This window comes from Arctopsyche grandis, chromosome 12 (genome assembly GCF_051622035.1).
Source record: "Arctopsyche grandis isolate Sample6627 chromosome 12, ASM5162203v2, whole genome shotgun sequence".
NCBI lineage: Eukaryota > Metazoa > Arthropoda > Insecta > Trichoptera > Hydropsychidae > Arctopsyche > Arctopsyche grandis.
In genome coordinates, this window is record NC_135366.1 from 4,873,616 (window position 1) to 4,888,550 (window position 14,935).

General features: G+C 35.2%; 1 protein-coding gene across 4 annotated transcripts in view; it reads left to right on the forward strand.

Annotated features, from left to right (window-relative positions):
* HDAC4 (histone deacetylase 4) overlaps nucleotides 1–14,935 on the forward strand; it is a 175,896-nt gene that overhangs the window by 7,155 nt on the left and 153,806 nt on the right. For all 4 annotated transcript variants that reach the window (XM_077442643.1, XM_077442644.1, XM_077442648.1 and 1 more), the window contains exon 2: nucleotides 11,151–11,260. In XM_077442643.1, coding sequence (XP_077298769.1) covers nucleotides 11,215–11,260 — 46 coding nt within the window. In that variant the 5' untranslated portion in view covers nucleotides 11,151–11,214. The remainder of the gene's footprint in view (nucleotides 1–11,150; nucleotides 11,261–14,935) is intronic.

A 14,935-nucleotide genomic window follows, 5' to 3' on the forward strand; every position in this document is an offset into this window, starting at 1 on the left:
AAAAAAAGCTTAATTTTCCTTAAGAGGTTAAACCTTTTTTAAAACATGCCTGCTTGTCACCCTTTCTTTTAAGGTATCACTCATGCAGATGTCTTGCCAATTATCAGAATTAGGGTGTAATAACCTAATTGAGGGAGCGCGCCGAACAAAGGCCGCCATTCACAAGTGACTTTAATTTTAACTTCTAATGTCAAATATAACAAAAAATTTTATTTGTTCAAATGCCAATTTCCAATGCATTCGAGTCTTTCGTCTCACTTTCGTGGTAGTAATTTTGAGTTTCATCTCCTCTTTTGTGATTTAAAAAACTTCTTATATTTTTCTGATTAGCTGTTATTTTATAAATTTTTTTATTCATAACTTACGCTTCATAGCATCCTGTATATTGATTTGGGTCTACCTCACGGGACCGAAAGTGAAAATCCCGAAAAAGCAAATATCGGAAGGCAAAGATCTTAAGTCGAAAGATCAAAAAAAAAAAGGGTGCATGGTAAATGGTACTATGTATATGTATATAATATATATGAGTGGCATGCGGTGAAATTATCTCTCTTTTTGTACAATTATATGTATGTATGTACATATAATTCTAGAATGCCAACAATCAATTTGGTCTTGTTTTGTAAAAAGCAGGTTTTGAAATGAGCCCGATAATTTGTATTGAACCGGAACGGGGTTACGCTTCAATACAAATTATTAATTGAGTATTTTATAAACGGGTCTACGTGACGAGCCAGAATGTTAAATTACAGAAAACGCAAATATCGGAAGGCAAAGATCGAAAATCGAAAGATCTTAAGTCGAAAGATAAAAAAAGGGTCCATGGTAGACGGTACATACTCACGTACATACTCCCTTAATTTGCGCGAGCAGGACACAACAGGAACAAGAGGAGCAGGCTTTTCATCCCGTATTAATGTGCGCGCGCAGAATACGGGAGGAAAAGCCTGTTCCTCTTGTTCCTGTTGTATCCTGCTCGCGCAAATTAAGTGAGTATGTACCGTTTACCATGCACCATTTTTTTTTGATCTTTCGATTTTGATCTTTTTTTTGATCTTCTTTTGATCTTTCGATCTTTGCCTTCCGATATTTGCGTTTTCTGTAATTTAATATTCTGTCTCGTCATGGAGACCGGTTATAAACAGTGCTATTATGTATATTTATAAATCAAAAGTAAGAGTTGTTTCCCGAGCTGAAAAAATTCTACCAATTATTTTTAATGAAATTGAATTGAATGTTCAAAAAATGAAAAGATGATTGATGTACGTGTGTATATATGTATGTATATAGGTACATTGTATTTAATATAATCATCGATACACTGATTATAATTTATTATCATGCTCATATAGACGTGTTACGACGTGCGTTGTCCAAACTTCCGCCTGATTCGACTTCCGTCGCACAATGGACGGATTAGCATGCATGTGTTGTCAACTCACTTTCACATTAATGTGCATAATATACGTTTATATGTAACGCATCGTTATATTTTCGCCAAGTGTGTGTAAATGACGTTTATTTTTACTATATTGTCGTCCTAGAAATAAATGCGTACACAACAGAGCCGGGTGCAGTGGGCGTGCACCGCCTGCGCTTGCACGATGCACTTGCATAGTGGGGTGTCGCCCACTTGCAGGATCGTTAATTGGCGGAATTGAGATGTCACGGAAACTGACTTCATCGCTAATACCAAAACTGATGCGTACGGTATGATTGATCGGCTCGATTTGTCAGATTTTATTTTTTTGCATCGTGTTGATGTCGGCAGTTTAGGCAGGCCCGGGCCCGCTTTTAGAGTAGTCGGCTGGGAAAATCTACCGGTTCAAACTGATTGCATTTGTAGTTGACATGTGCAGTCAGAGAAATGTTATAATACCAGAAGCGGCTTTAAGGTCTGACTGCACTATGCGTCAAACGAACGATCCGACACTTCACAACAGTGTGCGACAATATGAGGTAAACCGCACTTGAACGACGGCGATGCGACACTACGCAGTAAATTATGTCAATCATTCGTTCGGTACCTCGGAGCAAGATGGACGAAACGGACGCTATTATAGTATGTTTGATATGCGAGGAAGAAGAACAATCGAGAAAAACCAAAAGATTATGGCTACATGCTATTTCAAAGTCACGATATGAAGAAGGAGAATAATTTTCGCAAGGCAGCCCCCACTCAACGACACTTGCGTCGCGTCGCGAACGACAACTTGCGTCAAAGTTGGTCGAAAAGTCAACTTTGATGTACGGTGTCGTTCTATGTACGTCATGCGACTGTCGCGCAGTGCGTTATGTCTCATACAATTTCATACAAACGATATTTGGTCGCGTACTATTGTGAAGTGTCGGATCGTTCGGTTGTCGCATAGTGCGGTCAGACCTTTAGGCGTCATATTTTTGTCAAATGAGGAATGGCCACAGACCTTTTCAAATTATTTTGGCGTCAGTCGTATGTATTTGATGCTTGGTGCTCGACGTATGTCCGATAAAAACTTATCTGTTTGTTTTTACTTACCTCCTTTTTATTACTACTTAGTTTGACAGTTTCTAAAAGAGTCATGGCCATCGCCCGTATTCTACATAAAATTTCAAAGGTGTCACCAGAGAAATGTAAAAATTATTTTTTAATAAATGTAAAAACATTTTTCTTGGTGGCGCCGAATACTCAATAAATAAAAAATATCAAATAAGAAAATACAAAAATAAAAGTAGGGAATGGCTTGCACCTACATACATATGTATGTATATGTATATAGCCAGCACTCAATACATGAGAACCGGTCGCAAATACAAAACATCTCTCCGTGGCCCAAATGGAAGAGAGAAGTCAAAATTTCACTCATACATCACATTATGAAAATAATTTAAAATTTTAAAAAATTTAACCTACATATTTATAGGCTACCAGATAAATATGTAGGTTCAAATATTCTCCGATAACTTGGGTTCACTGAGGTGGGAAATATCACACATTCAGGCACAGCGGCAACGATTTCATTGAGATGTCGGATAACTATTGGAATAGGAGCCATTCGATAAAAAACTGTGCGAGCAGGAGGTACAACCATCAAATGACGATGTATACCACGCACATAACTATGTTATCAAATCGGTACATGTCACAGGAGAAGAGAACAAAGTGCGGCAACTAATGTACCCGAGTTGGCTGGGAACATTAAAGCTCAATTTTGTAAGAATTTAAGGATTGCTCACCAGCAATTTGTATAAATGTTTTCCCAGATATACTCTACGTCGTGACCCAAGGGAACTATAACCTATGTATGTATGTAGGAAGGCATTAGGATAGCGACCATAAATTGACATTTAATTATATTTGAAAACCTCCTCTGCACTCTATTAATTTTCAAGCAATCTTATAACTAGGGCTAGAATTATCAAAGATAAAAATAAAAATGATATCAATAAAAAGCTATACTATTGTATGCAATCCACTTGTGGGGAATTATGCGTTCATTTTAGTGTAAAATTTAACTTCGGATGAATTCACGTGCTTAAAATAGACTGTTTCAAATTTATTTTTCCCTTTTTTTGTTTTGTATACATTTACATGCATACATATATGTATGTATGTATGTAACTTAGATTTAAGCGATGACATCCAACTGTGTGACATGACTGCACTCCATCGAAAACGTGAATCACCACGACGATGATGGTGATATTGACGAAATTCATGCAATAAATTGGTGTTAATAACGCCTTAAATTGTTGTTTTATGTTTTACTCATTTATCTTGTTTGATTTCGTGGAAAATACTATCGCAACGTATCAGTGGGTTGAATTTATCTACTTGCATACATGCATATCTGAAAATTTAATTTTGTATTATACGTATCATATGTATGTGTATGTATGTATACTTCAGTGGCGTGTCGTCGATGGATGCTGTGGATTGCTGCGCATCCCTTAATATTTACGTCAAAAATATTTTCATAGCGTTTGTTTTCTGAATTTCTTAGTTTTATTTCTCTTTCATTTATTTTTGATTACGTGATTATAATATATACGATCTTTTGTCTGATCCAAAATTGACATAAACGAGCATCTCCGTTGAAAGGCCGTGGCCGTCTGCGCGACCGGTGCTTGTTTCCCATCGAGCTTGTATTATCATGGATGCTGAAATTCTCTACAAATCTTTTGCGCATGCGCACAAGTGAGCTGTCACTCTTGCGTACGCGCATGAGTGAGTCGACTCTACAGTCGTCTCGCTCGCGCGACACTTGCTCTGGAAGCAAAATCTCCTTTTGCGTATGTATGGACTTTTTATGTATTGATTCGTTGACTTTCGCTTGATTCGTTGATTGATATTTTGTACGTTTCGTCCTAAGTTATTTACTTATATTATTTTATTGTAATGTATTACGTCCTTAATTATTATTTATTATGGCCCTAAATATAAATAGCCAAAGTAACAATGCAAGTGGATTTATCGCCGTTGTTAATAATAATTGCAATTGTTTAATTAAAAATGTACTATAAAGGAAATTTGCTTCTCTACCATATAATGAAAAAGAGATTATTGCTAAGAGCCCAAAACCCACACAATAAGTGTGAATAATTTATTATATAATACGTATAAAATATGTTGTTCAGAAGTTTGACAGAGATTGATGAAGGATACGTGTGTATGTCCAATGTTCCACCCTTACCCACCCAAAAACAAAAAAAAATAAGAAAAAAGTATTATATTTAAGAATTTAATTTACATATTTTATTTTTATTCATTAGGCGCCGTCCTTTATTTATATTTATTTTTTAAAACTAGGTTGACTAATTATTTTATTGTGTATTTAATTAATTCGGGTCGTGTGTGACTCGACTGTATTATTTGCTAGCGAACGTGTCCTGCTTTCCACGTTGACTGACAGTGCTGCCAGTCCACTGTGGGCGTATTGTTAATTATGATGGTTAATTTCGATGGTTTGGTGATTATTCCGCACACAGCGATCTCGATCACGGAACATCTGGCACCTGAAAATTCCATCCACCGAGAGTTACGCACGTTGTAACTATCGTACTAATGAGAACTCTAGTGCCAGATATTTCGTATTCGCGATTTTCGTGGCAATAAAATGCGACACTGAGGTTTAAGTTTGACGCTTTGATTAGTTTGCGATTTTTCGTTTCAAGTATCGTTATTATTTTTCAATTTTAATTTCATCACATTGGTGTGAATACAATTCATCACATTTTATCTATGCTATACCTGCCCGAGATTCTATCACTTTTGAGGCTATTAGGTGTTTAAATTTATATATTTATTATTAATTAATTTATCATTAATTTTAATTAATTTATGAAAAGCGATGGCAAATTTTCATGCTTGCATATAGGAATTGCCAAAATCGGTATTATCGACATTAAACTGAACGATACCGGTATTATTGAAATTGCACCGGTATTATTGCCAACACCGGTATCATTGACATCGCTTCCAATATCCCGAGCACCACTTGCATCGCTATTTAGTTTATCGTTTTTGGATAAATTGTAAAAAAAAAACCAATCACACAAAATCTCCACCAAACCGACTTTGTAGGCAACCCGAGTCCGAGATTAAAAACAATTTATAAAATAATAACTCAGCCAGCAGCTTAGCTCGGTCGTTAAGCTACTGCATAGCACCGAGAGGCGCCGAGTTCGATCCCATGAGCTGACCTCGATTGAAAAGAATTTTTCAGAGTATGTCTGTAGTGCTGCTGGTCAGACTTGGATAAACCTTCCTACCTACTATGTCGCCACTATTTGAGTATGATTAATAGACACCGGATAGTCACAGTGCTTTTTCTAGGAATCGGGGCGGTTTAGTTCTATTTACAAAGCTCCAAAGAGTCCAAAAAAAAAACGTTCGGCGAACCTTTAACAATGCAATGAACAATACACAGCACCCTCTGGGTCCGTTTTTTTCAAGACGCCACCTTGGTTATCCGGCCTTTAATGATTAATGTACAATAAAATTGATATACAATTCATAGATGTCTCCTTAATTACGAGCTTTCAGTGTCTCGTAATTCAACGACTTGTGTAATAAAAATGCTGCATTGTTTGTAGTTTGGAGGGCGCATTGAGGTTTACCTGTAAGGACTTTCTGGTATATATGTAAAAAAAAAACTCGCTCAATATCGCGTGTGCAGAATATATACGCATGGGTCGTTTTCATAGTTTTTAGCCATGGAGATATCGTTTTCGACAAAAAAAAAGTAGGGATTTAAAAAAATTGATAGTATCGGTATTCATTTTTTTAATACCGGTATAACCAAAGGCTTATTTTCGGTCAAATAACGATACTACCGGTATCGGTTCTTTCGGTATTGCAATCCCTACTTGCATATGTGCCCGTTGGAATATCAACGGATGGCATATTTAAAAACTCTATTCCACATTGCACATACTAAAAGAGTGAGATGCTACACTAGTTTTCGCCAGGAGTGAGATGCTACACTAGCTATCACAACCAGGCGTACCCCCTCTTTCGTTCACGCACACTACCATACTCCTCATTCCATTATTTTATACATAAATTCTTTATTTTTGACGTTTGACGTTTGGATGCTTTATTGACTAACTCTGACTGACAATCCTTCATCAGCTTCGATGACTTCTTCGATCACACTTCGATTTTAAGTACTAGTGTTGCATCTCACTTTTTTACTATGTGCGTTGTGAGAGGTTCATTTTTGTGTAAAATGGAATAGCATTTGTAAATATTCCAACGGGCGGTAATCGATAGAAAGAAAATGGTATTTTTGACTTTGTTGGAGTTGGTCAAATAATTGATTTAAGTTGTATTCATTGTTGTTGTTTTTCGAAAAACTCGTGTCCTCGAAAACTTAAAAAAAAAATTATTATCATTTTTAGTCATTTACAAGTCGAACTTGGTCCCATATATAACGCACCTTGTGGTAAATAATATAATTCTAAAACTTTCCTGTGTGTAACATTGTGTATATGTGTGTTAATTTTAAACGCGCTGAATCATATGATATAATCCAGTCTCTAAAAATATACTATGGCCCGCAACAAATGCGAGAATCCCCTGAATTTCCTTATGATTGATCTGATGCATTTTTCACGGTGCATTCAATGGCGGCCACGGGTGACTTGTGCCAAACGATTCGCCTAAACCGAATACCGAATCGTTTCGAAATAGCGAAATTTTCGCAATAGCTGAAAACGAACCGTGCGAAAGTTTCCCCACCATCGACCGGCCGATGCGACAAAGCGCCCGCGAATCCTCGACAGCTTTCCCGAAACGCGCGTGAAAATCCTTCGATTTCGTGACTCCCGACGATTCTAGATCGAATCAGGACTCGACATGGCATTCCGGCGATATTCGAGCGTATGTTACGATCGAAATTGTGTGCGGCGTAAGTGACGAATCGTCGGCGTTATTGAATTTAATAGTCGGCAGATGCGTCTCCTCTCTGCCAGCTCGACTTGGCACTGCATTAGTTCGAATCCCGTTCGTCCGTTGCACAATTCGAACCGTTCAAATCGGATAATTCAATTATCGCTGGTCTATTAATATTTGCACGTTCTATTATTATCGCCCTCTCGTCCGAAGAAACCCTACAGAATTTGTTATTATTATTCTCGGAACGGTTTCTGTGTGTGTGTCGAAACGCCCACTGTGCTCGAAGTACTGTAGGTATCGTGCCAAAGCATACAAAATATTGTATGTGAGGTGACGCTACGAATATAATCGGTCGGGGAATGGGTTAGCCGGGTCGTTTTCAAAAGTGACTTATGTTTATTGAAGGTGGATTGTTTGTTACTGTTGAGACTTTGATAGTTTCGTATGTGGGTTATGTTTAATTCAATCGTTATGTTGTTATTTTTGATGTCCTTAAGTGGTTACTGTAAAGTGGTTCTTTGATTTTGTGTTTCGTTTCTATTATCGCTCATTTTTTATATCATAAACAATATTCGTTTATTATTCATTGTGAACCTTTTGAGTGCGATTAGCAAAAAGGCTGACAAACAGACAGGTTTCAGTTTTGCCATCTTGTAACTTTCCTGAAGCTTTGTTTAAAAATTTAAAATTTCCAGATACTTGTTGTTTAATGTATTCATGAATGTTTTCCGAAAGGCAATTTTTAAATGATTTTATTTTTTTTGATTTCGTATCCAAATTTGGTTCGTTGTGGTTTCGAGTTGGGTCACTTCCGATCGTCAAATCTATATGCTTTTTGATTTTTAAATGCTTTTTATTATTATAAATTATGTTCACAATGCATATTATATCTTTTTTTATAGCTACTGATCTACTGATCATTTTCTATTTCACAATTTTAATTTAATTTTGTTATTATATTATTCTAATGTTAATGTACAACATTATGGGCTCAAAAACTTATTATTTAATCAAATCTATATGAAATTACGGCTAACTATATATTTTACGCCTAAGATTTTCATTCAAATGCACATATTCGAAGAAAAAATCACCCGTGTCGTATGTTTTCCTTTTGTAAATAGTTTAATTTTCTTATAATTTCGATTTATTATAATATCATTAAATATACAATATGCATGTAAGTATATTAATCGTGATGATGTAATGATGCATTTATATTTTACTATATTTTACTTTTTAACGAAGTAGAAAATCCAAAGACGAATTAAAGTAAAATGTTTTTTTAGAAAACCTTTATTTTGTTTGTTATTTGTAATTTATATCGTTATCTGGGATTGCCACAATGACCAAGTGCTCTGTAGTTATAAGTTATAAGATTATGTAGGGTTATGCATAATCTAACTGCTAAGAGGAAAAATCCCCCATCCGGTCTATTAAATTTAATGTTATTTTTTTTTTTTCATCACATTAATACAAGGATTATACTGGAATTTTCTCGTGAAAATTGTTTAAGGGGTCGAAAAAATAGTGGAAGAAAAATCGAACAAGAGTAAACAGCCACTTCTGGTTGACGGATGCGTACCAAATTTAATACATAACTTGATGCAAAGTTTAAACTTCTAGATATGAAATTTCAGTTCAATAAACCAAAAGTTTTCTAAGAAAAACATAAAAAAACTTCGAATTCTAGAGTAAAAGTACTACTTCCGGCTGAGGTAAAAATATTAAAAAAATATTAAGTTATATAGTTTATAATTTCTATTACATGTAAAAAAAAGTCAGTCTGATTCGGTTAGCAGTTTGAAAAAAAAAATGAATTGAAATACTTAAAAAAAATAAGGGGAGGTACCATTTCCGGTCAACTTAAAAATTTGAAAAACTTCAACGACGTATCGATAAGAATTTCAATAACAGTAACTAAATTTCAGTTCGATAGGACGAATGGTGTTCAAAAAATAGACACACACACACATTTTTTCTAGATGAAACCGTGATTAGTGATCGATTCTGAGTTCGAATCAGTATAAATATCGAGTTAGAATTTTCGCATGATCACAAAACTTCTTCTATTGTTACTACGTACATACATAGATAAATCAAAAAAACTTAATGAGTGTCAAGATTTAAAAAATTCATTAAAATATGAATATATTTATTTACGTATTTACATGGTTTCGTAACCTAATGTTTTTTATAAAGTCAGAAATAGAATAATATTATTTTCAATAAAATTTCTTTGACAAGCCACACTAATTGAAAAAAGTAAAAATACGTTTGAACGTTAAAAAATCTTTTTTCTCATTCATTCGAAAAATAATGATAAAAAAAATATATTTTTAGATTATATATGTACATAGGGGAGAGTGGTGTACCTATGGACGAATGTACCTGTGGATAATGACTTTATTCGGTCGGAGAAAATATTTTTGCTACACAATGTTCTAGGGAATTATGAACATCGAATATTGGCAACATTCAATCCACCTTTTGGTGCCGCGCGCTGCCAGATTCGAGTTTTTACGAGAATTTCGTTATTTGGGACCCAAAAGTAAATATTTACAAACGAACTGTTTGTTTTTTCATATTTATTAAAATAACTATTCATACAAGATATGCATTTAGTTTTGTATAGTGGTTACGACGGTATTGGTAACGACGATATCTGTGTTAAAACGGAACCACAAAGAAGTGTATTTTAATATTAGTTGAATATTTCGTTTTGTTGTACCTTTGGACATTTATTTGGTTGTACCTCTGGACGCGTCCAGTGGTTAAGGTTAGAGTTTCTTGTGAAATTAACAACCAAAAAGATTTTCAAGTATTTTATGTTGCTGAAGTTATGAATAATCCAATCGAAAATGATATTGAAATTAAGTATTACAAGAAAATATCGACAAACAGATTTCTTGTGGTCGATGACAAAATTTATAATATTTGTCAAGAGAAAATTTCTGGGAAATTGCCTCCTCCTCGAGTGGTAGGCCAGTCTAGGAGACTCAAATCACACTTGGAATTTAATGTAGACCTTGAGAATTTCAACATTGGATGAAATAGTTAACTTTGTATAAATTATCATATCTGTCCAAAGGTACAACATACACTGTCCATAGGTTCAACATTGTGTTAAACCTTTGGACAATTTTTTTGTCTCTATTATTTTTGCAAAAAATAAAAAAAACTGTTATGCTATCATTAATTTTTCTTTTTTAATTTTAATCTTGAATATTTAACCTATCTAATGACATTAAAAAGTTTGCATAAAACAATAAAGTTGCTGAGCTATGAGTGAAAAAGCGAAAATTGTCCACAGGTACACCACTCTCCCCTACATACATAAAATGTTTTGTTAATTTATGAGAGGCATTTTGATTTGACTTCTTCGTTTGAACTTTTCGTCTGATAAAAATCGTTACACATTCGAAAAAGTTTTCAAACCCCTACAAAATCTAATAACCGTCGGTTTCAAAATAGCAAACAAAAAATAAAAAGCGTCAAAATTAATCGATCGCACCCCCGCACTCCTTGGAAACCTGAAGAAATGATTACATTTGAGGTTTAACATTTAGTGAAAATCCACTGAATAATTCAGGAATTGCGTGTCGCATAATTTTTTTACGAATGCGTGCTTATTTTTTTTCATATATTTTTTCTCTATGCAAGATTTTAACGTGTTTATTTTGGCCAATATCACACTGCATGGATTTATTATACGTTTTTTTCTTTGCCTCTATTGTGTGATTTAAAGTTTTATTTTTTTTTCTACTTTCAGGTCGTAGATGAAAAGTGATTCGATTGTGGCAGTGCAACGCCATGATATATAGTCATCATTAGTGATGGGGAGTCCTGCAAAGGACCACCAATCTCGCGTATTCAACATAGGTATGTGGCGGGCTTTCCTATTTTTCTTCTATTATATAATAATTAAAACAAGTGTTGTATATTTTGATTGACAGTTCCGAGTATTTGGTCTGTCTGCGTACAAAGTGTGTATCAATTTTTTATAAATCTTTCCCTCCTACGTAAGCTATCGGCTTATGAAAAACTTTCTTATAGAAAGCTATGGGACAAAATTCTTTTAAGCAAAAGGATTTTTTAACAGGAATATTGTATATTTTTCGTTTGTCGGTATAATGTATTTGTGGCGAAAGGAAAATGTTTTGCTTCTCAGAATTTGGGATTTGAATATCGGTTATATAAGTATTGAATAATATACATATGTAATGTATTGTAATGTCGATTTGTTTATTTGAAATTCAATTTCCTCGACAGAAAATGTTTCGGATGTTATCAGACATGTTTTTGTTAATGTTGGTGTCATTCGAATGATATCTTTTAATGCGTACTCGATTTCGAGCGTAGCCGGTTCGAACATGTTAAAAATTATGCTACACATGTATCATGTCATGTCGTAGGTTTTCCGTTTGCCTTCTGAAGAGGAAATTAAGGAAAGTTGGGATTATTATAATTCTGATTTCTGTTGGTGGCGATTTTCTATGGAACCGTCTCAATAATTGGTATGGAACAGCTGTCAATAGGTTTGGAAATGTATGAAATAAAAATAGCTTTGACTTTGAAATGCTTAGATGGCTTCCCGGTTAAGGTCTGACCGCACTATGCGACAACCGAAAGATCCGGTTCACAGCAGTGTGCTACAATATTAGGTAATATTAGGTCGTTGAGTAGGGATTGCCTTGCGACAATTATTCTCCTTCTTCATATCGTGACTTTGAAATAGCATGTAGCCATAATCTTTTGGTTTTACTCGATTGTTCTTCTTCCTCGCATATCAAAGATACTATAATAGCGTCCGTTTCATCCATCTTGCTCCGACGTATCGAACAAATGATTTACATAATTTACTGCGTAGTGTCGCATCGCTGTCGTTCAAGTGCGGTTTACCTAATATTGTCGCACACTGTTGTGAAGTGTCGGATCGTTCGTTTGACGCATAGTGCGGTCAGACCTTAAGACATTAATACCATATTTGTTTGTATACGCGTACTCCGACCGATTCGGCCCGGTTGACCCCCCCCCCATGGCCACTTCATTGTGGAATTCGTCGATGTCATCGATCTGTCTCGGTTTATATTTATATAGGATATGTAAAACGATAACCCGATAACATGCTTTTTATACCTGCGGAACGAGGCGCGCATGGAGACACAAGGTGCGCATCGGGACACAAGACGCGCATGAAGACTTGCACGCGCGCCCTGTGTCTCCATGCACACCTTACATCTCCGTTCGTATCTTTTTGCTTTTTATAATCATCTTAATATTGTCAATAGCGATTGCGATCACTGTTTCAAGGGACTTTTCATTGTTTTTTTTCTTCTGAATTTCTTTTTACTAGTGGTCTGGCACACGTATTTGTGTACTGATCGCCACGCGAGCTATATTTGGGCGTAGTTAATTTTTACATACCTCTTTTACGTTTTTCCAGGATTATTATTTTTTTAGGTGCAGTTGACGGGGGCTTTCAATATAAAATAATATGTATTTTAATGAAACCACAACAATATAAATAAAGAAGTACGAAGTATTGTAATAAAATAAATCAATAACAATCTCAATATTTTTGTGTAAAATATTTTTAATAAGATCTGTCGTTTCATTTTTCTCTCTGTCGTGGAGGTTTATACCTACTTTTTTTTATCTAGGCTTGCACTTACATTTTACGACATCGGTCTGTCCGTCCGTGGTAAAATTTATTTCCTGTTTAAGTATTATTATTAAATCAAATGAACATCCCTGCTGGCAGCTAAATAATGTCTCGCTTAGAGAAAAAAGTATTTAGCTGACAGTAATTTCATACAAAAATAGTATCAATGAACGGGCAGATCATTGCAGTTATTTCCTTTCAAAATATGCGAGAACAATATCAATTTCTTGACTAGTATTCGTCCTTTATTAGTCGGGGAAAAAAAGGTTCCAAAACTATGCCCAAAAACAGCTCACTTGGGGAACACCGGCGTACTCGATAGAACAACGTCTACAGAACTGTCAGTTGACATGCGCATGTGCATTGATGCTGTGATGTGATTATCGCGTTGCCGCTGTGACATACGCATTTACATACATACGCTTATCTTATTTTTTACATAAAAAGATGATGCACTAAGAATTGTTTCATTTAACAATACACAACAGGTTCCTTCATCACTAATCTAATCTTCCATCGTGGAGACGGGTGGGAGGGGGAGGGGGGGTGGGCGTATGTCACGCTCAGTACAGTTATTATGTATGTACGTACGTCGATATTAATCTATATACTTAATGGTGTATAAAAATAACCCGTCCAATCGAATATAAAAGGGAAACATTGTCTGCGGGTAAAATTAAAATATTACAATTGCTGCGAGCGGCGTATCGTGTCGTGGAAACATGCGATGTTACGCCATGACAAATGTCCTTACGCTTTTATGGCAGTTCGTAAATTCGCCAAAAGGTTTTTATACCCATACATATGCATGTATGTATATGCGTATAACTATGGGTACGTTTATATGTACGTGCAATAAAACTATCGAGTGATAAACACGTGTTTCGCGTCTATTTTTACTCTTTTGTGTATAGAAATTTGCTCGTGGAAAAACGGCACGTGTCCCATAAACTAAACCAATTGTTTTTTTTTTTTGTTTTATTATTATTATCTATTTCAGTGATGCCTGTTATTTTTCGTGCGCCATTATTATGTATTGATGATATACCTGTCGATTGTGATCCGGTTATGTGTTGTGTAATGGTATGTTGCTTTTATAATCTACATGTACATATGTATATAGATATATGTTTTGCTTGAAATTGCTTTAAAATGTCGATTTCATTTCATATCGGCAATCTTTGCTGGCAAACTTTAAATTTCGATTCATTATGGCCGAGACATCTCTAAAATAGGCCAATCTCAAAATGTCCGATTTATATTCGTTAAGCTTAGATGTTTTAAATAGTAGATATCGCATGTTTTTCTCCTTAAACGGATCAAAAAGGATGTATGTGTTTGTATTGGAAAAATAATATGATTTTTTGTTAAACGCTAAAATTTTCATTTTTGTAGGAGGGGAGGGGGGGGGAGGATCGTCAAAATTGAACGCGAATGATGAATTCTCAATTTTTATTTTTTTTATTTCAATCCAACAAGTACACTCGCCTTTACAGATCGCTCTTTGGAGCGACGAGTGGACTAATACAGATAAAATACAGTAAGACAATTATCCAAGCATTTTTATACAATGGGAATTAATACAAACATCATCCACAGTAACATCTATGGAGAAGTTTTTGCAGCATTTTATTATAGAAATTGGTGAACCTCAATACGTTGAATAACTTGAGATTCGCAAGAGAGATTGGAAAGGAAATGCCTATTTACAGGAACCGTTTCAATGAAAATCAGAAAAATTGGCAATCTGAAACGAAATGATCGACCTGGAGTCAAAAACCAAGGTCTGGCCAGCAGCGAGACTCAAGTGGGACTCGAACCCGTGACCACTCTGCTCGAAACATAATATGCTAACCATTAGTCCACGCTGCTGGTTAAATAATATAGATGAT